Source organism: Ranitomeya variabilis, chromosome 3, assembly GCF_051348905.1.
Source record: "Ranitomeya variabilis isolate aRanVar5 chromosome 3, aRanVar5.hap1, whole genome shotgun sequence".
Taxonomy (NCBI): Eukaryota; Metazoa; Chordata; class Amphibia; order Anura; family Dendrobatidae; genus Ranitomeya; species Ranitomeya variabilis.
In genome coordinates, this window is record NC_135234.1 from 402,339,311 (window position 1) to 402,362,822 (window position 23,512).

The 23,512-nt window shown below is 43.2% G+C and overlaps 1 protein-coding gene across 1 annotated transcript in view; it reads left to right on the plus strand.

Annotated features, from left to right (window-relative positions):
- Positions 1-23,512, plus strand: part of LOC143817701 (uncharacterized) — a 385,700-nt gene that overhangs the window by 265,990 nt on the left and 96,198 nt on the right. The window contains exons 15-16 of the mRNA XM_077299189.1: positions 5,966-6,081; positions 15,575-15,606. Of these exons, the coding sequence (XP_077155304.1) occupies positions 5,966-6,081; positions 15,575-15,606 (148 nt within the window). The remainder of the gene's footprint in view (positions 1-5,965; positions 6,082-15,574; positions 15,607-23,512) is intronic.

Here is a 23,512-nt window from a genome sequence, read left to right on the forward strand (position 1 = left end):
GCGGGAGAGCCATGAAGGAACAAGGGTTCTCCAACTGAATATATTACTCAGTATCATGACTGATTTGTTTTCTTTTAAAGACCATTTAATTAATGGACTGTGTTTTTTATATTTACAATGCTTTTTGATTCTGTATTTATCAACTATGTAAATAATATATCTATAAAAATAAAATACTGTATATTCTGAGGTTAGTTATTTATTTCCATTTAAAACTTTTCTATCCATTTTGGTTTATTTAGTTAAGTAATTGAAATTAATAGCTCCATAGAGTAATGTGCATGACATCACAGAGCTGAAGTTGACTTTGGTTCTCAGTAGGGAGTTTGGAGTAAGGAGTGTTTTAACCCCTTAGTGACAAGGCCAATTTTTAAAAAATCTGATGTGTCACTTTATGTAGTGTGGTTGATCGGCTCACTTGGCTGCACACAGAAGTAGAAATGGTACACTGTGGCTTTAAGAACGTCCTTTGTTTTATTATAGGCAGTATAAACGAAGGTGTAGTAAATCAAATACAGCCCTCTGGGCAAAAACAGGAAAACAAAACAAAGTAATATCAGAAAACGCAGTCCTTCTGAGAGTGGGGTTCCTCCGGCTAACGGCTAGCAGAACACACACGGTTCAGGTTTTAGCATACAATACATACATGAACACTTTCCCACTTTCCTGGAGTGTCCCTCTCCAGGCACACTGAACACTGCTGCCTTTGGAAGCCAAGTACTTAAGCCCCAGATCATTTGACTCCTCCATCATGTGACTGATTACATGATTGTTACATCACACAGGTCCTGTCAGGACACGGTGATGCCATCTCTGCAGGTGGAGATAAGGTTGACATTCTCCCACCCACTCTATGAATGTCCACATAAAACCAGCCCATTTATGCAACTTTAGTATAAGCCTCACAACACTTTAATGTGCTGGAGGAAAATACTCTGGCTTTATATCACTGACGCCATTAGGCGTAGTGACACATGTCTCCTCTCCAATACTTTACCAGTGACTTTGTCATAGAAGTAATAACTCTGCAATGCTTCAACATATCCCAGTGATTTTGAGAATGTTTTTTTCATGACACATTATACTTTATGATAATGGTAAATTTAGGTTGATATGTTTTGCATTTATTTATATAAATATCAGAAATGTTACAAAAATTAACAATTTTCTTACTTTGAATGATTATCTTTTTAAGCCCGGGGTCACACTTGCGTGTGTAATGCGAGAAACTCGCACGAGTCTCTCGCATCAATTCCTGGCACTGCCGTTGGCACTCAGGACTGGAGTGTGCGGCTGCATGTATTTCAATGCAGCTGAATGCTCAGGTCCGAACCACCGGCGGCAGTGTCGGGAATTGATGCGAGAGACTCGTGCGAGTTTCTCGCATTACACACGCAAGTGTGACCCCGGCCTAATTCAGATAGTCATACTGTACAAAATAGTTAATGAATAACATTTCCCTCATGTCTGCTTTACATCAGCACCATCTGTAAAATGTTGTTTTATTTTGTTAGCGTTTTAGAAGGTTTAAAATTATACCAGTCATTTTTCATTTTTTCAAGGAAATTTACCAAATTAATTTTTTAGGGACTTATTCAGTTTTGAAGCTACTTTTGGGGTCCTATATATTGGAAAACCTCCAAAAGTGATACCATTTTAAAAAACGCACCCTCCAGCATATTCAAAACTGATGTCAAGTAGTTTAATAACCTTTCAGGTGCTTTTCAGAAATTAATGCAAAGTGGCATGACAAGAAAGAAAAAAAAATTTTTTACACCTAAATGTTGCTAACTTCTGATCACTATAGCTGTCAGACTCCAAGACCGCTATTCCGCCGTGAATTGCCTAAGACAAACATCAGGACTACACAATCATAATCTCAGGGTGCAAAAATGCTAAAAATGTATCAAACATCTTGCATCACTGATAAATGGGGTTTAAATAAGGGGCAACACAACCAGGAGCAAAGGGACTTCAAAAATATCACTCATGATGATTTCCTCCCCCCACCACTGCTGCCCCCCAGTGCACCTGAGATCTAGAAATGATTTACTAAGTAAAGAGAATGTGTCATTGGAAAATTGTTTTAAAAAATACATTAAACATAAAAACATGATTTAATTATTGACATTCTTTTTGTAACTGTTAGTATTACTATCTGTAAGAATATATATATATATATATATATATATATATATATATCTATCTATCTATATATATATATATATATATATATATATATACATATAGAAATACATACACACACATACACACACACACATACACCTATATATTGTTTTTTTGTTTTGCTTTGTTTTGCGCAAATAAAGGCAGATGTTGTGAAAATACAAAAGAGTATGTATCACTCTGGGGATTTATCTAGTTGTCAGCCTATTGGGCATTTCTTTATTTTACTTACATGGATTAATTTAGGGCTGGAAATTATTTTTTGCAAATGGCTGTCATTCAATATTTTACATGGTTTTTACTTTACTGTCTTTTGTATCCAGCACATTCAACTTTAATGTGGTATTTGGCAGTGGCGTAACTACAAAGCTATGGGCCCCGGTGCGAACTTCCAAAGGCCCCCCCCCCCCACATTCCCCTAGATACGCCTCGGACTGTTGCAAGAATCTCCTGCACTGCAACATGGTGTTGGGTGCCAGCACAGCCCGCACAGTGGTATATCCAGCACAGCCCGCACAGTGGTATATCCAGCACAGCCCGCACAGTGGTATATAGAGCACAGCCCGCACAGTGGTATATCCAGGACAGCCCGCACAGTGGTATATCCAGCACAGCCCGCACAGTGGTATATCCAGCACAGCCCGCACAGTGGTATATAGAGCACAGCCCACACAGTGGTATATAGAGCACAGTCCGCACAGTGGTATATCCAGCACAGCCCGCACAGTGGTATATAGAGCACAGCCCGCACAGTGGTATATCCAGGACAGCCCGCACAGTGGTATATCCAGCACAGCCCGCACAGTGGTATATCCAGCACAGCCCGCACAGTGGTATATCCAGCACAGCCCGCACAGTGGTATATAGAGCACAGCCCGCACAGTGGTATATAGAGCACAGCCCGCACAGTGGTATATCCAGCACAGTCCGCACAGTGGTATATCCAGCACAGCCCGCACAGTGGTATATAGAGCACAGCCCGCACAGGGGTATATAGAGCACAGCCCGCACAGGGATATATACAGCACAGCCCGCACAGGGATATATACAGCACAGCCCGCACAGGGATATATACAGCACAGCCCGCACAGGGGTATATAGAGCACAGCCCGCACAGGGGTATATAGAGCACAGCCCGCACAGGGGTATATAGAGCACAGCCCGCACAGTGGTATATACAGCACAGCCCGCACAGGGGTATATAGAGCACAGCCCACACGGGTATATAGAGCACAGCCCACACAGGGGTATATAGAGCACAGCCCGCACAGGGATATATACAGCACAGCCCGCACTGGGGTATATAGAGCACAGCCCGCACAGGGATGTATACAGCACAGCCGGCACAGGGGTATATACAGCACAGCCCGCACAGGGGTATATAGAGCACAGCCCACATCTCATCCCACCACCCCCGATAATGGCCCCACAGTCCGGTTAAAAAGAAAAAAAAACACTCTCCTCACCTTTCCTTTTGCCCGCGCTGCTCGTCCCTGCTCCTGTCTCGGTGGCTGCAGTCTGCGCAGGACACAGCAGGTGCGCGATGATATGACGTCATCGCGCACCCGCAGTGTACTGTCAGAGGCAGAGCGGGGAATGATGGGAGAGGGAGCGTCAGGAGACGCTCTCTCCGACATCATTGCATTGAACTATACCAGTGTCATAGACGCCGGTATAGTTAAATGCGGCGGCGGCACTGGTGGGGGGCGGGGGGGAACAGTACCGCGGGCGGCCCACTACTGGCACCAGCTCTTCTGGCATTTGCCAGAAGTGTCCGATGGCCAGTCCGGCCCCGCAGGTCAGGGGCCGGCCCTGGGCCCCTGACCTGCGGGGCCCAGTCGCAATGGCGACCGCTGCGACCGCGGTAGTTACGCCCCTGGTATTTGGTCATAAATCAGCTAAGACGAGCTTAAAATAGATATATCAGAGTTAGAAAATCTTCTATTGGACTGTTGGAATGAGATCACTGACAGATTCTCAGTTAACAAAGGCAACCAATGCAAAATGTTTGTTGAATCCAAATTAGAGAAATTAATTTTAGCCAAAAATACATGTATTTAAATAAGAGAAGAAAATTGTAGCCAAAAGTGGACAATCCTTTAGATATTATTGTAAGTAATGCATTTCCTTTAAAATCTGTGTACTGTGGATTGGGTCACACTATAAAAGCAAAGTATTTTAATACTAATTGGCTCAATTTGTCTAATGATTTTATTTATACAATTAATCTTGTACTTATTTAGTACTTGCTACTACAAATGAAAAGGTTTACAATGATAAGAGTAGGTTCACACAGACGTGTTTTCGATCGGAGTGCTTTCTTTAGGGTTCTCTCACATTAGCGTATAAATCGGATGAGTGCAGTGTGAATCTGACCAATGTTATTAAATGAGTCAGTGCTGGTCTGGAAGTTGATTCTCAGCTGTAATTGGGCTGAGGAATAAAATTGCAGCTTGCTGCGTATGGCCGCATATATCAGACGAGACTCGCCAATGTAACTATGGATGCGAGAAATAAAACGGACGGCACACGGACCATGCGTATGCTGTCCAATTTTTACACACACATCTCAAAAGACCCAAGAAATTGCATGAGCCAAGTTCAGGAAGTTAAATAATACACTACATTGTCTATCAGACACCCCCATTACTAACCCAGTAATTAAAAGTAAAAAACACACACACAAAAATACACGTCCGACATAGTCCAGGAAATCCGAAGTAGTCCAGTGAATCCGGCGTAGTTCACAAATGGAAACCTGAAAAACATAACACGAGAGACATAAAAACAAGACACTGTCCCTCATTCACCAATTTATTAGAAAATAAGGGTCCCATGCAGGTCTGATATAGTCCAGCGCTTCCCTCGATGTTCCTTGATACTGTCTTTAAAAGTTGCATAGCACTTGCATGACATGTGGAATGAAATATGCAGGACACTCATCCAACTTGTCAGGATGGGCATCAGAACGATTTTTAATACTCACATGTGAGCGAACTCCAAAGGAAATGGACACCATACTGACCAATGTTGTTCAGTGTGACATTGCAGATGAGCAACTGAATCTGTATGTGACAAAAATTGCAGGATGCACCAGTTTCTCCATTTGTTAGATGGGACTCACCCATTCAAGTTTATCGGTGCACAAAAAAAATGGATGCCATATAGAACCATAATATAGCATCCATTGTTTTACAGATACATTGCAATTCGTAAACATAGGAAATTGTAAATGGTCTTGTAAATGATTAATAGCTGCTGTTGGAAGTGCGGGGGTCCTGGGCTTTCACAAAATGTCGGCAGGGCCCCCGCACCACCGAACACCCATTTTATGAAACCAGCAAAGGTGAAGCAGACAGCTGCGAGCTGATATTATCTGTCTGGCAAGGTCCATGGTTTGTCCCAGCCTAAAAATACCAGCCCGCAGCCACCCGGGAAGTGGGCTGGTTCATTGGCAATTGGGGTAATGGAGCTTGGGGTTGATGTCAGCTTTGATTTATCAAAAATCACAGCTGGCATCAAGCCCTGGTGTTAGTAATGGAGAGTAAACCAAGTAATCAAAAGTAAAAAACACACACACAAAAATACATGTCCGACATAGTCCAGGAAATCCGAAGTAGTCCAGTGAATCCGAGGCTGTAAATGATTAATAGCTGCTGTTGTAATAATTAAATAAAATAATTGAGTTTGCTAGATGAAAAATTAACCTTTGACTCAAAACAAATCTAGTTGTCAATGTAATAAATGTCAATGTAGGATTTTTTATTTTCTTATGCAGATATTTTTAAGTGGTGGATATCATTTGCTAACAGCTGACATACAGAAAGCATGGATCCACATTCAACAAGGAGGATTACTTGTTGACATTCCTGGCATGAACCGATTAAGACAAAGGTACTGTATAACATGAATACATCCAAAATTACATAATCATTAATTTTTCACCTAAAGTATATATTTCACAAATGTTTTTTTACTGCTTTTTATACATTTAAAATATGTGGATGTATGAAAGCTTAATATTGATACAGACTGTATGAAGGTAAAGATGTTATTTCAATGGTGTTTGCCTAAGTGTTAATTTGGCAAATATTAGTCATTCCCTAATGTTCTTTTTGGACAGGAAAAGTTTACCTCTGGCACACCTCCCTTGTACTGTAGATCTAATTTTCTACTCTTATTTTAATAGTGACAACTTACAAGAACTGTGATAAAATTTATTGGACCTTTTTGCAACATAGCTCAACTTAAAACTTTAAAGAGGTTGTCGTGTACCTGGACAACTTCTTTTTAAATAATGGACTCCTCTTCATAAAATAAAAACAGCCTATATTCACCTCCTGTGCCGATCCAGTGATCGGTCTCCTGGGGCTTGCTGCAGAGCTCCCATGGCTTAACAATGACATGCTAGCTCCGGAGATTAGACACCAACATCTATGGAATGGTGCCATCACCAGAGGTGTGCATAAGGTGTGTTAAGAATATGAGAACATAATTTCATACCAATCGACTGTATCATATCCGATATGAGACTGTAGACCTTTTTCAAAGTGTGAAGCTGAGACAGAACACCTGGCTCAGCAAGCAGTACAGCTTCAAAAGCTACAAAGTGGAAAAACTAACACCCTCAGCAGCCTAGCTGGAACCAAGACCTTTCTGGCAGGATGAACCCGGATATGAGCCCAAGCTGCTTAACTGCTTCAAACAAATCCCCCCAGAAAATTGGGAGCCGTAATTTCATAAGAAGTTATGGAGTTATCGTACTTCCTAGCCGTATATTGATTACATCTTCAACATCTTGGGAATGGGCCGAATGCCTGCCCGGGTCTCGACCCATTCTTGCAACCCAGGGTGGGAAGATATATAGAATGGCTAGTAGGAGCCAGGTAGTGAAGTAGTGTTTAGTCTCCAAGCATAACAGGGGCCTGACCGGATCTGATGGTGCACTAATCGCCGCCGTATGACCTTCCATTGAGAAGTTATGGTCCATCATAGGTTTTGTATTCTCAGCTACTAGAGCCAAGGAGAGGGAAACTAGGACCATTCCAGGGACGAGAAAACGAGTGACCGACTAAGGCCGGGTTCACATTAGCCTTTCTGTGTGCAGCGTATGATCCACATTAATCCTCATGCGTCATGTGTACATATCTTTAACATGGTGTACGTAGGGACATGCGTTTGCATGCGGATGCGTACACATGTGTCGTTTTGCGGTGTGCAGCAGTGTCCGGCGAACGCAACATGTTGCAGTTTTTGAAGCGACAAATATTTTGCAATCATGCTCCTACGGATTATTGCCGATGAGTGCGTAAAAAAACGCATTACTGTCTATGGGAACGCATTGGTACGCAAGGACATGCGTATGCATGCGTTCGATGTGCATGCGTACTTCAGACTTAACATGTCCAGGAACTGGTTTCAGCCACTCCTAAAACAAAGGGGTATAAAAGGGGGTGAGGACACAGCAATTTCATTACTCTCAAGACGCTGGATGCAAGCACAAGACTTTGGATGTACTGTAAGTATAGAAGCTTTGAAAATGTCTGTTTCTCTTTGCAGTCTGTACTCTGTACTAATTTTTGTCTGTTCCTTGTAGATTGTTTGCTGCTCCGGTCCTGGTGCTGCCGTCCTGGTGCTGCCGTCCTGGTGCTGCCATGCTGGTGCTGCCTTCCTGGTGCTGCCATCCTGGTGCTGCCGTCCTGGTGCTCCGGTCCTGGTGCTGCCTTCCTGGTGCTGCCTGACTGCTGTGCTGTTGGACTACTGCCTGTAATGTAAGTATTGGTGTCCATTGTTCTTTTTTGGCGGGGCTACATTGTGTTTGGCTCTTAACAAGTTAAATTTTTCTTATCTGTTCTTTTCTCTAGTGTTTCACTTGACTGCTGCCTGCTATTCCAACATGTCCTCCACTGAAGCTTCCGAAAGTGGACATGACACTGATTATGTAATCACATTTGATTTAATGATTGGTATATATTGACTGGCAATACTATATATGTGGTAAATCATTTATTTTCTTTACAGGTACCTTCCAGTGTGGAAGAGCAGGAGCAGTCGAGTGGAAATGATTCTTCACCGTGTCGTCAGCCTCAAGTTGCTGAGGAGGAAAGACGAGGTGTAAGTAGCCTTTATCAGAGTTGTAATTGAATTTGTTTTCACATTTACTTACAAATTCTTTTTTTGTATTTCATCTTTAGGTTCCACAATGTGAGGAAGGACAACGTGACATAGATAATGACTTACTTATTCAAGCTGTGCAAGAGTGAGCTGCATTGTGGGACACCCGTTATCGGAATCATTCCGACTCAGCCTTGATCCGACGACTCTGGGAAGAAGTGGCAATATCGCTGCTGGCTGATTGGGACCGTGCCACGCCACGTGCCAGAAAGTATTGCTATGTTGTCTGATGCGGCAGTGAACGTGCGGCAGAGTTTTTCCTTTTTTTCCCCCTTCACAGTGAAGAGAATTAAAGTCAGTTGGCGTTAGATGAAGGGTCGCTTCAATAAGGACATGAGAGAGGAGATTCGTGTTCGAAGTGGTGCTGCTCGAAAAATCAGAAAATATAAGTACCATCATCAGCTTTCTTTTCTGAAGCCTGCGGTTGCTCAGCAAACGTGAGTATCTTTTGTGTTGTCTTACTATTATTTAAACTTTTTATTTTTTTTTACTAATGTTTTTCATATATTTTCCACACAGAACCTGGAGCAGCACCACACAACCTGGATCGTCCTCTGTTGGAGTGGCCCCTCATGGACCAGCCAACGAACAGGCCCAATCCCAATCATCCACCAGCGATGGGTCAACCAGGCAGGCTTCACAGGCTGGAGAACAGGAAGCCAATCCATCTGGTTTTCCCCTCTCCCAGCCCTCTGCCACTACTTTACTTGGGTCTGCTTGCCAGCGGCAGAGGGCCTGGGTGAGGTCAGTCATGCCTGAGTTTATTCACTTAAGCTCCGTCTTCCAGGCTGGGATGAAGGTGGTTGTAGAAAGACTGGATAGTGGGTTCACTCGGGTGAACACACTTTTCCAGGAAGACCACAAACGCCTTGATTGCCTGGAAGCTGACCTTAATAGACCGGCGCAACATTATTTTTCCGCTATAGAATGGGGCGTGACAGAAAACCTTAGTCCTGATCTCCAGCTGTATGTGATGAAGGCCTGTCAGGCTGCTTACACCGAGGCTATGCAGCAGTCCCGATATCAGCAGCAGGCACAAACTTCATTCCCTACAGGGCAACAAGCTCCAGCACAGCATCAGTGGCACCAAGGGACTTATCCACCACCACCACAACAACCGCTGGACATTAGGACTCTTCTAACAGTACCCAGCTACACCATGCAGCCGAGTGCAGCAGCCCAGCCTTTCACTTCCACCACACAGCCGAGTGCAGCAGCCCAGCCTTCCCCTTCAACTACGCAGCTTAGTGCAGCAGCCCAGCCTTCCTCTTCAACCATGCAGCCGAGTGCAGCAGCCCAGCCTTCCACTCCCACCACGCAGCAGCACTAACCAAAAGGCCGAGGAAGCAGCAAAACAAAGGCCAGAAAGCGAAAATTAAAGAGACATTATCCACCCCCTCCACCCTCACCTCCGAATGTGTCTTTGTTTTCAAGTCTGTCTACAACTTCCCTTGGTTCTTTCCCATCCAATGTGTCAATCCCTTCCAACTTGTTTTCCACTCCTAATGTGTCCTCTGCCAATGTTCCTGACCCAATCCTCCAATTGTCTGACACTTCCCCTATAACAACTTCCCCAACCACTCCTAGCCTACCATCACAGCCAGACACCCCACAGGTCCACCATGTATTTCCCTTCGGCAGACCCCAAAAGTAAATCACATTTTTCAAATTGTTTTTATTTTTGTTAGTAAAAATTCTTTTGTTTCACAATACCTGTCTCCCTGTGTTTTCTTTATCTCTTTATTTAAACGTGTGTATTGTTGAGTTAAGTATTAACGGGTGTTACAGTTAAGGTTTTTATTATTAAAGTTACAGTCAAGGTGTTAGTATTACCGTCAGAAAACAGTACAGGTACATAACATTACAGGTACATTTTACTTAGCGGCTTAAACCATTTCGTCTTGCCATGCCACATGTCTAATATCCGAAACAAAGTAGGCAGCAAGTTTATCCCTCATTTATGCAACTTTCACTGTAGTCCTCAGAGGGTGAGCTTGGTAATCTTGCAATGTGGTATTAACAGGTTCCTCAAGTTCTAAGTGGGGTTGCTCTTTTGCCAGGATGCAATTATGCAGAGCAACACACGCTTTCACAACCTCATCAATTGTCTCAATTTTAAGATTGATAGCTGTACCCAAAATGCATCATTTAGCTGCCAGCAAACCAAAGGCACACTCCACAGTTCTTCGTGCCCTTGTCAGTCTGTAGTTGAAAATCCTTTTTGTGTGAATCAAGTCCCAACTCGAGTATGGTTTTCTGAGGTTGGCACACATTTGAAACGCCTCATCCCCAACAACAACAAACGGCATTGTCAGTCCTTCAGTGTTCGGAAGAGGTTGTGGTGGTGGAAAATTAAAATTATTAGCATAAAATCGTTGGCCCATGTCAGAGTTTTTGAAAATCTGTGAGTTATTTCCTCTTCCAAATGAACCAACGTCAACAAATCAACACTTAGCATCTGCAATCGCCATGAGAACAATGGAAAAGTATTTCTTATAATTGAAGTACTCGGATCCACTTCCAGCAGGTTTCAGAATCCGAATGTGTTTGCTGTTCACAGTTGTAGGTTGGGGGAGGAATTCTGCACCCAGAATGTCATACAATGCACGGCAGGTTTCTCCAACAATCCCAGAAAGGGTGGACAGTCCAATCCAAAATTGAAAATGTAGAGATCTTAAGGTCTCTCCGGTAGCCAGCAATCTGTGGAAAAGAAATTGGGGAAAAAATCAGTACATGGCTTTTAGAGCAATAATATTAATAACAGGTGTTTCTTTTTCAAAATTACGTACCTTCGGGTCACCAACAAACATTCCTCAGCAGGAATTGCTCTATGTAGCTGTGTGTCCTGCCTGGTGATGGATCCTCTGATACGTAGCAGCAGTTCTTGGAAGCTCTGCTCAGACATTCTTATGTACTTGAAAAACTTTTGCGGGTTTTCACGATGCTCGGCGTACAATGAGTGGTAAGCTCCACAGCTCTCTTGGACTTCAACAATGGGGTGTTGCCAATAGCGATGACGACGTCTTCTCCCTTTCTCTTCTCCTTTCTTCCTCACAAGCTACACCTCCGAATGTGTCTTTGTTTTCAAGTCTGTCTACAACTTCCCTTGGTTCTTTCCCATCCAATGTGTCAATCCCTTCCAACTTGTTTTCCACTGCTAATGTGTCCTCTGCCAATGTTCCTGACCCAATCCTCCAATTGTCTGCCACTTCCCCTATAACAACTTCCCCAACCACTCCTAGCCTACCATCACAGCCAGACACCCCCCCCAGGTCCACCATGTATTTCCCTTCGGTAGACCCCGAAAGTAAATCACATTTTTCAAATTGTTTTTATTTTTGTTAGTAAAAATTCTTTTGTTTCACAATACCTGTCTCCCTGTGTTTTCTTTATCTCTTTATTTAAACGTGTGTATTGTTGAGTTAAGTATTAACGGGTGTTACAGTTAAGGTTTTTATTATTAAAGTTACAGTCAAGGTGTTAGTATTACAGTCAGAAAACAGTACAGGTACATAACATTACAGGTACATTTTACTTAGCGGCTTAAACCATTTCGTCTTGCCATGCCACATACCACATGTCTAATATCCGAAACAAAGTAGGCAGCAAGTTTATCCCTCATTTATGCAACTTTCACTGTAGTCCTCAGAGGGTGAGCTTGGTAATCTTGCAATGTGGTATTAACAGGTTCCTCAAGTTCTAAGTGGGGTTGCTCTTTTGCCAGGATGCAATTATGCAGAGCAACACACGCTTTCACAACCTCATCAATTGTCTCAATTTTAAGATTGATAGCTGTACCCAAAATGCATCATTTAGCTGCCAGCAAACCAAAGGCACACTCCACAGTTCTTCGTGCCCTTGTCAGTCTGTAGTTGAAAATCCTTTTTGTGTGAATCAAGTCCCAACTCGAGTATGGTTTTCTGAGGTTGGCACACATTTGAAACGCCTCATCCCCAACAACAACAAACGGCATTGTCAGTCCTTCAGTGTTCGGAAGAGGTTGTGGTGGTGGAAAATTAAAATTATTAGCATAAAATCATTGGCCCATGTCAGAGTTTTTGAAAATCTGTGAGTTATTTCCTCTTCCAAATGAACCAACGTCAACAAATCAACACTTAGCATCTGCAATCGCCATGAGAACAATGGAAAAGTATTTCTTATAATTGAAGTACTCGGATCCACTTCCAGCAGGTTTCAGAATCCGAATGTGTTTGCTGTTCACAGTTGTAGGTTGGGGGAGGAATTCTGCACCCAGAATGTCATACAATGCACGGCAGGTTTCTCCAACAATCCCAGAAAGGGTGGACAGTCCAATCCAAAATTGAAAATGTAGAGATCTTAAGGTCTCTCCGGTAGCCAGCAATCTGTGGAAAAGAAATTGGGGAAAAAAATCAGTACATGGCTTTTAGAGCAATAATATTAATAACAGGTGTTTCTTTTTCAAAATTACGTACCTTAGGGTCACCAACAAACATTCCTCAGCAGGAATTGCTCTATGTAGCTGTGTGTCCTGCCTGGTGATGGATCCTCTGATACGAAGCAGCAGTTCTTGGAAGCTCTGCTCAGACATTCTTATGTACTTGAAAAACTTTTGCGAGTTTTCACGATGCTCGGCGTACAATGAGTGGTAAGCTCCACAGCTCTCTTGGACTTCAACAATGGGGTGTTGCCAATAGCGATGACGACGTCTTCTCCCTTTCTCTTCTCCTTTCTTCCTCACAAGCCACAGCAAAAGCAAAATCCAATTTCAATGATAAATCCAGATTCAGATTGAAGCTCTCCACGCTAAGATCCATCTTGCAGCAGGATACAGCATCGAAAGAAGAGGGTTTCATCTGTGCAGTGTGTCTATATATAGAAATCCCATAAGCCATGCCCATTGGGAAATACCGTACGCATGTGGATAAACAACGCATGCAAAAATGCATACAAACGCATGCACGCGCATTGGTTTTTTGCCATCATGCATAAGATAATGCAGATAAAAACGCGTTTGCATGCATTTTGGCATGCATTTGCACATACAGATGATACGCTGAGCACAGAAATGCTAATGTGAACCTAGCTTAAGGGCTTCAGTGCTCATGGGAGGCTGTAGCCCTTCATTCACTTCTAAGAGGTCATGCTGGTTATCGTGTTGGAAAAAGTAGGAAACAGCTGGCACCCCACATGTCCCATTTGTCTTCCAGTACTAAGGCCTATCATCAAGCTGGTAACTGACTTTTCTGGTTTCTGCCCGATGTAATCTGTTAATACATTGGTCTTACATCTAATGAGTACATAATGGCAGTCCTACCGAGCTGGCAAGGCTCTGTTGCACTGGTGCTAGTGAAAAGTGTCTCTCAACCTGTCAGGGTTGTAAGCAAGTGTTGTTCCATGCCAGTGATTGCATGGGCCACCCTTTTTCACTCTCCGTTCCTCCCTGTGCACGTGTGGACAGGGGCTGTCTGTAATATTGTGCCCATGAGATGTCTGTAATATTGTGCCAAGCTGACATTACGCATTCCCAGGGGGTGCTGATTGTCACATTGGTGAACATGAACAGACTGTGCCTCGTGACCCCCCCCAACTTATTAGTGACGTCAGGTGGGGCTGGTGTCTTTATTTTATGGGGGAGACTACTTTATTTAAAAAGAGGTTGTCCAGGTATTGGACAATCACTTGAGGCCTGTTTCACACGTCAGTGGCTCCGGTACGTGCAGTGACAGTTTTCTCACGTACCGGAGACACTGACACACGTAGACCCATTCAAATGAATGGGTCTATGCACATGCCTGCGTGTTTTCACGGACCATGTGTCCCTGTGCAAAACACGGAGACATGTCCGCTTTTCTCCAGCAGCACGGTCCGCAAAGCGTCCCGCACACGTGCACACGGAGAACAGTGTGCACTCTCCTCCGTATGCACGTCCTGCCGCAGGAGAAACAGCGCTACAGTTAAGCGCTGTCCCCTGCGTGTGGTGCTGAAGCCGGCATTCATCCCTTCTGCCCTGCTCGGCTGAAAGCAGCGCTTGCAGGAGAGAAGTTTTTTTGTTAAAAATAAAGTTTTGGGTCACCTCCCGCCTCCCACCCCCCCGCGCACCCACCTGCTTGCAGAGAAATACTCACCCAGCTCCCGCGATGCCTCCTCTCAGAGCCGTCAGCTTGTCCTGTGTGAGCGGTCACGTGGTACCACTCATTACAGTGATGAATATGCGGCTACACCTCCCATAGGGGTGAAGCCACATATTCATCACTGTAATGAGCGGTACCACGTGACTGCTCACAGAGGACAGGCTGCCGGCGCTGAGAGGAGGCATCGCGGGAGCTGGGTGAGTATTTCTCTGCAAGCGGGCAGGTGCGCGGGGGGGTGGGAGGTGGCCCCAAACTTTATTTTTAACAAAAAAAATACATTTTTCATCTCTTCTCTCCTGTGAGCGCTGCAGGGAACAAGAGATGAATGCCACCTTCAGCACCACAGGCTGGGGACAGCACTTACTGTAGCGCTGTCTCTCCTGCACGGTCCGTGTGGTCCTCAGGCGACACACGGGCGGCACACGGCTGCCACACGTGTGCGACACTGATGTGCCACGTGAGCACACGGACACACGGACACTGATAACTCCGGTACCGTTTTCTCCGGTACCGGAATTATCTGGACATGTGAGACTGGCCTTAGGGATACATGTACACATGTGTTATATAGAAAGGATTTGCCACTGTGTATTAAAGTAGCAGCATCATAGATGAGATATTACAAAATATCCAGCACAAATTTACCAATCCTTACAATATTAATTCCCAAGTCTGCCAATTTATGCTGCAGTTATTGCCTTTGTAATACAACTTTTTCCCCTTACCGGAAAACATTGGTGTTGTATGACAGTTGCAATAAACAAATATTATCTTGTAGAGGTTAATTTTCATTTTTTTATTATTTTTGGCTGATCAATGTAAAGCAACAATGTGAAGTAAACCCACCGCCATTCAACGATATCATACAACACAACAAAAAACCAGGGGGGATGAGGGTTTGTTTTGGATTTTTCTTATAAGTTTTTTTGGTCTAACATCTTTGGGTTCAACCTTTTTACCGTTTTATTATTCTTGTTGTCTAAAACTGAAACTTAATTACATTTGTAATTCCACTAGGAATACTGCTTATTGCGCTGTGCCTTGCAACAGGAAAAAAAATAAATTATTAAGGTAAACTAATTACTACTTTTTATGTGCAGGCAAGTCCGTGAACTGTCTCCAAGGCTCCAAGGTAAGTAATGTCTCTTGCAAATAATGAAGCACAATGTTCTCCTGTTTTCAGTGTCATAATTTATAAACAAAAGCCTTCATATATGACACTTTATTCTGATATATACAGTAGATGTCTAGACTTTGTGTTGTTTATTGCTAGAAATTACTAAATTAAATTAATTGGTGTTTACTCGCTGTCACTCCTTCCAAGTTTGAAACTCCCAGAGCAGCTTTTTCCCTAAGCTTAACATATTAGCCTCAGTTGTCCCCAGCATGTTTTCTGGTTTCACACATAGCGTCTTTGATAAAATGCTTGAATGCTTCAGCTTTTTTTTTCTCTTCCTAGGTGTTCCATTGAAGTTTGTAATGCAATATGAAAAGCGCTATATGCGTTAGATTGTGTTTACTTTTTAGCTGTGTTTTTTTATGCAGCCAAAACCTGATCTCTTGGCAGTTAGAAAGCTGCAGCTTTGCTCCCTTTTTTGCTGCTGTTCATGCTGCTTTTTTCAGGATCCCAAAGTTCAGCTTTGCTTCTACCTTACAAGCATGAAGGTATTAGCCCATCGATGCAAGACATATGTAAATCCATAAAACATTTTTGGGAAAAAAAGGGCATTTTTATAAAATTAAGAGGAAAAAGTTTTTTATGTATGAAAAGATAGTGACTATTCTGAACAAAAAATTAATGGATTCATGTATGCAGTGCAACCATGAAAAAATACACAATTACAAATGTAAAAACAGCAGGGGGAAGTTGAGTTAGTTTCGCATTGTGTATTTAACACATTGGCAGAGCATTTAATTGGTAGGACATTGTTTACTTAACACATTGGTAGGGCATTGAGATGGAAGGACATTGTTTACTTTCACACACTGGTAGGGCATTGAGTTGGACAGGCATTGTAAACTTTAACAGATATAAATAATTTAATTAAACCATACTAATACTAACTCCATGCTCATGTGAGTATACCAAGACATTATGTTTTAACCCCTTTCCGACATTGGGCGTAATAGTATGCCAATGTCAGACTCCATCCCTTTGATATGGGCTCCGGCAGTAAGCCCACATGTTTCCAGGCACATTTCAGCTGTTTTGAACAGCTGATGTGTGCCCGGAACAGCTGCAGGTGGAATCGTGATCCACCCGTGGCTATTAACCTGTTAAATGCCACTGTCAAACTCTGACAGTGGCATTTAACGTGCGTTTCTGGCAATCGCGCTGAAAATCCGCCCATGGGTGACTCCCTCACCTGATCGCGGGTCCCTGATGGGTTGACATGACAACCAGGGGTCTCCTGCAGACCTCTATGGTTATGACTGCCGGATTCATAGCAAGTGAGTAATTCAGCTACATATAGATGATCTGCTCATCGCCTCTATGTAGCAGAGCCGATAGGGTTATGGCAGCTTTTAGTCTCCCATGGAGACTATTGAATCACTCCAAAAGTAAAAAAAAAAATGTTTTAAAACATATATTTTTTAAAATCAAACATACACATATTTAATATCGCCGCATTCAGAATCACCCGATATATTAACAAAAAAAGGATTAACCTGATCACTAAATGGCGTAGCGAGAAAAAAAATCAAAACGCCTGAATTACGTTTTTTGGCTGATTCGACATTGCATTGAAATGCAGTAACGGCCAATCAAAAGATTGTATCTGTATCAAAATGGTATCATTAAAAATGTCAGCTCAGCGCACAAAAAATGACCCCTCACCCAACCTGAGATCATGAAAAATGGAGACTCTACGGGTACCAGAAAATGGCTTTTTTTAAAAAAATTTTTTAGCAAAGTTTGGAATTTTTTTTTTCACCACTTAGATAAAAAATAACCTAACCATGTTTGGTGTCTATGAACTGTTAATGACCTGGAGATATTAATGGCAGATCAGTTTTAGCATTTAGTGAACATAGTAGAAAAAAAAAACAAAAAGCAACTATGGGATTGCATTTTTTTTGCAATTTCACTGCGCTTTGAAATTAAAACCAATGGTGTCATTCCAAAGTGCATCTTTTCCCCAAAAGCAAGCCCTCATATTGCCATTTTGACCAAAAAATAAAAAAGTTATGGCTCTGGGAAGAAGGGGAGCAAAAAACAAAAACACAAAAATGAAAATAACTTCCGGGGTTAAGGGGTAAAACTTTGGAAAATCACAAAAATAGACACTTGTACCTCCATTTTCCTTACCAAAAATGCTGCAAAAACTGATAACATCGTTTTTGCACTTACTCATTGCTTTCTATATCTGAAAAAATGCTACAAAAAAGCAAAAATAATTTACATGCTGTAGTTTTTAAAAACACAGTTGTTTTACAATTTAGTTGGAAAAAAAACAAGCATGTGCATGAGATTTCTGAAATCTGATAGCTTTCACTGCTACTGTAAAAAAAGCAGCTTTTAATTTGCATAAAAAATGCAGCCCAATAGGCACAACCTGTGAACATAGTCTTAAGGTGGTATTTTTTTTTTATAAAGTGACTTGCTTTTTTTAACTTAAAAATATAGCATGTTCTGGATGTAATGCAAATAGCCTCATCAGAGGGGAAGAGGACTTGAACTCTGGCACCACCTATTGGGTGTAGTCTATTTGCCAGATCCTACGAGTTTCTCTGGCCTTCACCCCTTAACATTTGTACAGTGATCTAGATTTACACAAAGACCCCTGGACTGGGACCTCAGAGTCAGCTGCTGACTGGTGGAGCAAGCTGGCAGGAAGATGGGTCATCACGCAAGACCAATATCAAGTGGTCACGTCAAGAACAAAATCAGAAAGGAAGTATGTAGTCAAAATACAAGCCAAGTTTAGAAAACAAGATAAATAAGGAGACACAGCATAGGCAATGACTAGGACTATAGACTTGAACCTGAACTTATTGACTGGCAGTGGAAGTCAGAGGTTCAGGGATTTAAATAGCAGCCCTGCAGTTCCCTGAAAGGGGTAATCAAACCCAGACAAGGAATAACCCTGAAGCTCCCTGATTTAGTGGCATCAAAAGTCTCATGAATTAAATAGTACTGTCATGCGTTTCATGCAACTAAGGTGAGGTGCCACCCAGTGGTGGGTGTGGAATCAGGGGGACAAGAACCAGCACAGAAGTTTTAGTTACTTGCTGTTCCATCATACAATGACTTTGTGTATTGATTTTGAATAGAGCAATCCACAATAAAGTCTGAATTTTATGGACGTTGTAATAATTATAATAGAAGACTCAGGAGTCCTCTTGCGCGCAGCAAATATACTACAGAGCACAGTTTATAGGTGAAAATGTCTATATTATAAACTCACTGTGTTGCAAAACAAGTGCAGAGGAAAACTCAAAGTCCATAAACACTCAGTGTAAATGAAAACTTAACAAAATCTGTTGGGAACCTCTGAGGAAAATGCAAACAGCGGAGCAGTCTGTGAAGCACAGTTTATACTTGAGGATGCTTGAAACAAGTAAGTCCTTGACTAATCCATACACGGATATATAAACGCTGCTCAAAAAAGTAAAGGGAACACTTAAACAACAGAATATAACTCCAAGTAAATCAAACTTCTGTGAAATCAAACTGTCCACTTAGGAAGCAACACTGTTTGACAATCAATTTCACATGCTGTTGTGCAAATGGAATAGAAAATGGATGGAAATTATTGGCAATTATCAAGACACACTCAATAAAGGAGTGGATCTGCAGGTGGGGACCACAGATCACATCTCAGTACCAATGCTTTCTGGCTGATGTTTTGGTCACTTTTAAGTGTTGGCTGTGCTTTCACACTTGTGGTAGCATGAGACGGACTCTACAACCCACACAAGTGGCTCAGGTAGTGCAGCTCATCCAGGATGGCACATCAATGTGAGCTGTGGCAAGAAGGTTTGCTGTGTCTGTCAGCGTAGTGTCCAGAGGCTGGAGGCACTACAAGGAGACAGGCCAGTACACCAGTACACCAGGAGATGTGGGGGGCCATAGGAGGGCAACAACCCAGCAGCAGGACCTCTGCCTCAGCCTTTGTGCAAGGAGGAACAGGAGGAGCACTGTCAGAGCCCTGCAAAATGACCTCCAGCAGGCCACAAATGTGCATGTGTCTGCACAAAAGGTTAGAAACCGAGTCCTTGAGGGTGATCTGATTGCCCAACGTCCACAGATGGGGGTTGTGCTCACAGCCCAACACCGTGCAGGACACTTGACATTTGCCACAGAACACCAGGATTGGCAAATTCGCCACTGGCGCCCTATGCTCTTCACTGATGAAAGCAGGTTCAAACTGAGCACATGTGACAGACCTGACAGAGTCTGGAGACACCATGGAGAGCGATCTGCTGCCTGCAACATCCTTCAGCATGACCGGATTGGCAGTGGGTCAATAATGGTGTGGGGTGGCATTTTTTTAGAGGGCCGCACAACCCTCCATGTGCTCGCCAGAGGTAGCCTGACTGCCATTAGGTACTGAGATGAGATCCTCAGACCCCTTGTGAGACCATATGCTGGTGCGGTTGGCCCTGGGTTCCTCCTAATGGAGGACAATGCCAGACCTCATGTGGCTGGAGTGTGTCAGCAGTTCCTGTAAGATGAAGGCATTGAAGCTATGGACTGGCCCGCCCGTTCCTCAGACCTGAATCCGATTGAACACATCTGGGACATCATGTCTCGCACCATCCACCACAGATTGTCCAGGAGTTGGCAGATGCTTTAGTCCAGGTCTTGGAGGAGATCCCTCAGGAGACCATCCGCCACCTCATCATATACATGAAAAAAATAAAGGGAACACTAAAATCCAACATCCTAGATATCACTGAATGAAATATTCCAGTTCTAAATATTTATTCATTACGTAGTGGAATGTGTTGAGAACAATAAAACCTAAAAATTATCAATGCAAATCACAACTAATATCCCATGGAGGTCTGGAATTGGAATGATGCCCAAAATCAAAGTGGAAAATGAAGTTACAGGCTGATCCAACTTCAGTTGAAATGCCTCAAGATAAGGAAATGATGCTCAGTAGTGTGTTTGATCTCGACAAGCCTGTATGACCTCCTGACAATGCCTGAGAGTGACGTTGGTGGATGGTGCAAGACATGATGTTCCAGATGTGCTCAATCGGATTCAGGTCTGGGGAAATGGCGGGCCATTCCATAGCTTCAATGTCTTCATTTTGCAGGAACTGCTGACACACTCCAGCCACATGAGGTCTGGCATTGTCCTGCATTAGGAGGAACCCAGGGCCAACCGCACTAGCATATGGTCTCACAGGGGGTCTGAGGATGTCATCTGTTGTGAATTAGACTTTTTTGGCTCCCTCTTGTGGTCACTAGTGATATGACTCTGGGATTGTCTTTCCTCAGTTTGGCACCCACCTGGGTCGTTAGTCCAGGGGTGTTGCTATATAAACTCCCTGGATCCTCAGTCCAGTGCCTGGCATCGTTGTAATCAGATCCTTTCTGTTTGCTCCTGTCTGCTGGTCTTGGTTCTTGCAAAATTAAGCTAAGTCCTGCTTCCTTGTTTTTTGGTTATCTGTATTGCTCTTATTTTCTGTCCAGCTTGTACTAAATGTGATTCCTGATTTTGCTGGAAGCTCTAGGGGGCTGGTATTCTCCCCCCGGGCCGTTAGACGGTTCGGGGGTTCTTGAATATCCAGCGTGGAAATTTTGATAGGGTTTTTGCTGACCGTATAAGTCATCTTACTATATTCTGCTATTAGTCAGTGGGCCTCTCTTTGCTAAATATCTAGTTCATTCTTACGTTTGTCTTTTCTCCTTACCTCACCGTTATTATTTGTGGGGGGCTTGTATCCAACTTTTGGGGTCTTTTCTCTGGAGGCAAGAAAGGTCTATCTTTTCCCTTCTAGGGTTAGTTAGTTCTCCGGCTGGCGCGAGACGTCTAGAACCAACGTAGGCACGTTCCCCGGCTGCTGCTATTTGTGGTGCTAGGATTAGATATACGGTTAGCCCAGTTACCACTGCCCTATGAGCTGGTTTTTTATGTTTGCAGACTTGGTATGTTCTTTTGAGACCCTCTGCCATTAGGGTCATAACAGTATGCCAGGCCCAAGTTGAATGTTTAATGCATTGCAGAAGTGGGATAATAAGAAAGGAAATTCTGAGTTTTTTTTTTTTTTTTTCCTCTCTTTGTTCCTCCCCTTTACCTCTGAGTGGCTTGTGCTTGCTGCAGACATGAATGTCCAGACCTTGATTGCAAGTGTGGATCAGCTTGCTGCTCGTGTGCAGGGTATACAAGATTTTGTTACCAGTAGTCCAATGTCTGAACCTAAAATACCTATTCCTGAACTGTTCTCTGGAGACCTGTTATGACCCCAATGGCGAGGGTCTCAGAGGAACGTGGAAGTCTGCAAGATACAAAAATCCAGCTCATAGGGCAGTGGTAACTGGGTTGACCATATATCTACTCCTAACGCCAACACTAGAAGTAGCCGGGGATCATTCCTACGTTGATTCTAGATGACACGCGCCAGCCGGAGAATCTAACTACCCCTAGTAGAAGAAAATAAAGACCTCTCTTGCCTCCAGAGGAAGGGACCCCAAAGCAGGATAGAAGCCCCCCACAAATAATAACGGTGAGGTAAGAGGAAATGACAAACACAGAAATGAACCAGGTTTAGCACAGAGAGGCCCGCTTACTAATAGCAGAATAAAGAAAGGTAACTTATATGGTCAACAAAAACCCTATCAAAATCCACACTGGAAATTCAAGAACCCCCGAACCGTCTAACGGTCCGGGGGGAGAACACCAGCCCCCCTAGAGCTTCCAGCAAAGATCAGGATACAGATTTGGAACAAGCTGGACAAAAATACAAAACAAAACAAATAGCAAAAAGCAAAATAGCAGACTTAGCTGATATAACCGGAACCAGGATCAGTAGACAAGAGCATAGCAGATTAGCTCTGATAACTACGTTGCCAGGCATTGAACTGAAGGTCCAGGGAGCTTATATAGCAACACCCCTAACTAACGACCCAGGTGCGGATAAAAGGAATGACAGAAAAACCAGAGTCAAAAAACTAGTAACCACTAGAGGGAGCCAAAAAGCAAATTCACAACAGAGACCGATTCAAGTTTAGGAATTTCAGGAATAATTGTAAATTGTTTCTATCTCTGAGACCCCGTTCATCTGGAGACTCAGCTCAGCAAGTTAAAATTGTTATCTCTTTCTTACGGGGCGACCCTCAGGATTGGGCCTTCTCGCTAGCGCCAGGAGATCCGGCATTGGCAAATATTGATGCGTTTTTTCTGGCGCTCGGATTGCTTTACGAGGAACCCAATCTTGAAATTCAGGCAGAAAAAGCCTTGCTGGCTATTTCTCAGGGCCAGGATGAAGCTGAAGTTTATTGCCAAAAATTTCGGAAATGGTCCGTGCTTACTCAGTGGAATGAGTGTGCTCTGGCCGCAAATTTCAGAAATGGCCTTTCTGAAGCCATTAAGAATGTGATGGTGGGTTTCTCCATTCCTACAAGTCTGAATGATTCCATGGCGCTGGCTATTCAAATTGACCGGCGTTTGCGGGAGCGCAAAACTGCTAATCCTCTGGTGGTGTTGTCTGAACAAACACCTGATTTAATGCAATGTGATAGAATTCAGACTAGAAATGAACGGGAAAATCATAGACGTCAGAATGGGTTGTGTTTTTACTGTGGTGATTCTACACATGTTATATCAGCATGCTCTAAACGCCTAACAAGGGTTGTTAGCCCTGTCGCCATTGGTAATTTGCAACCTAAATTTATTTTGTCTGTGACTTTAATTTGCTCATTGTCTTCCTACCCTGTTATGGCGTTTGTGGATTCAGGTGCTGCCCTGAGTCTTATGAATCTGTCATTTGCCAAGCGCTGTGGTTTTGTTCTTGAGCCTTTGGTAAATCCTATCCCTCTTAGAGGTATTGATGCTACGCCATTGGCGGAAAATAAACCGCAGT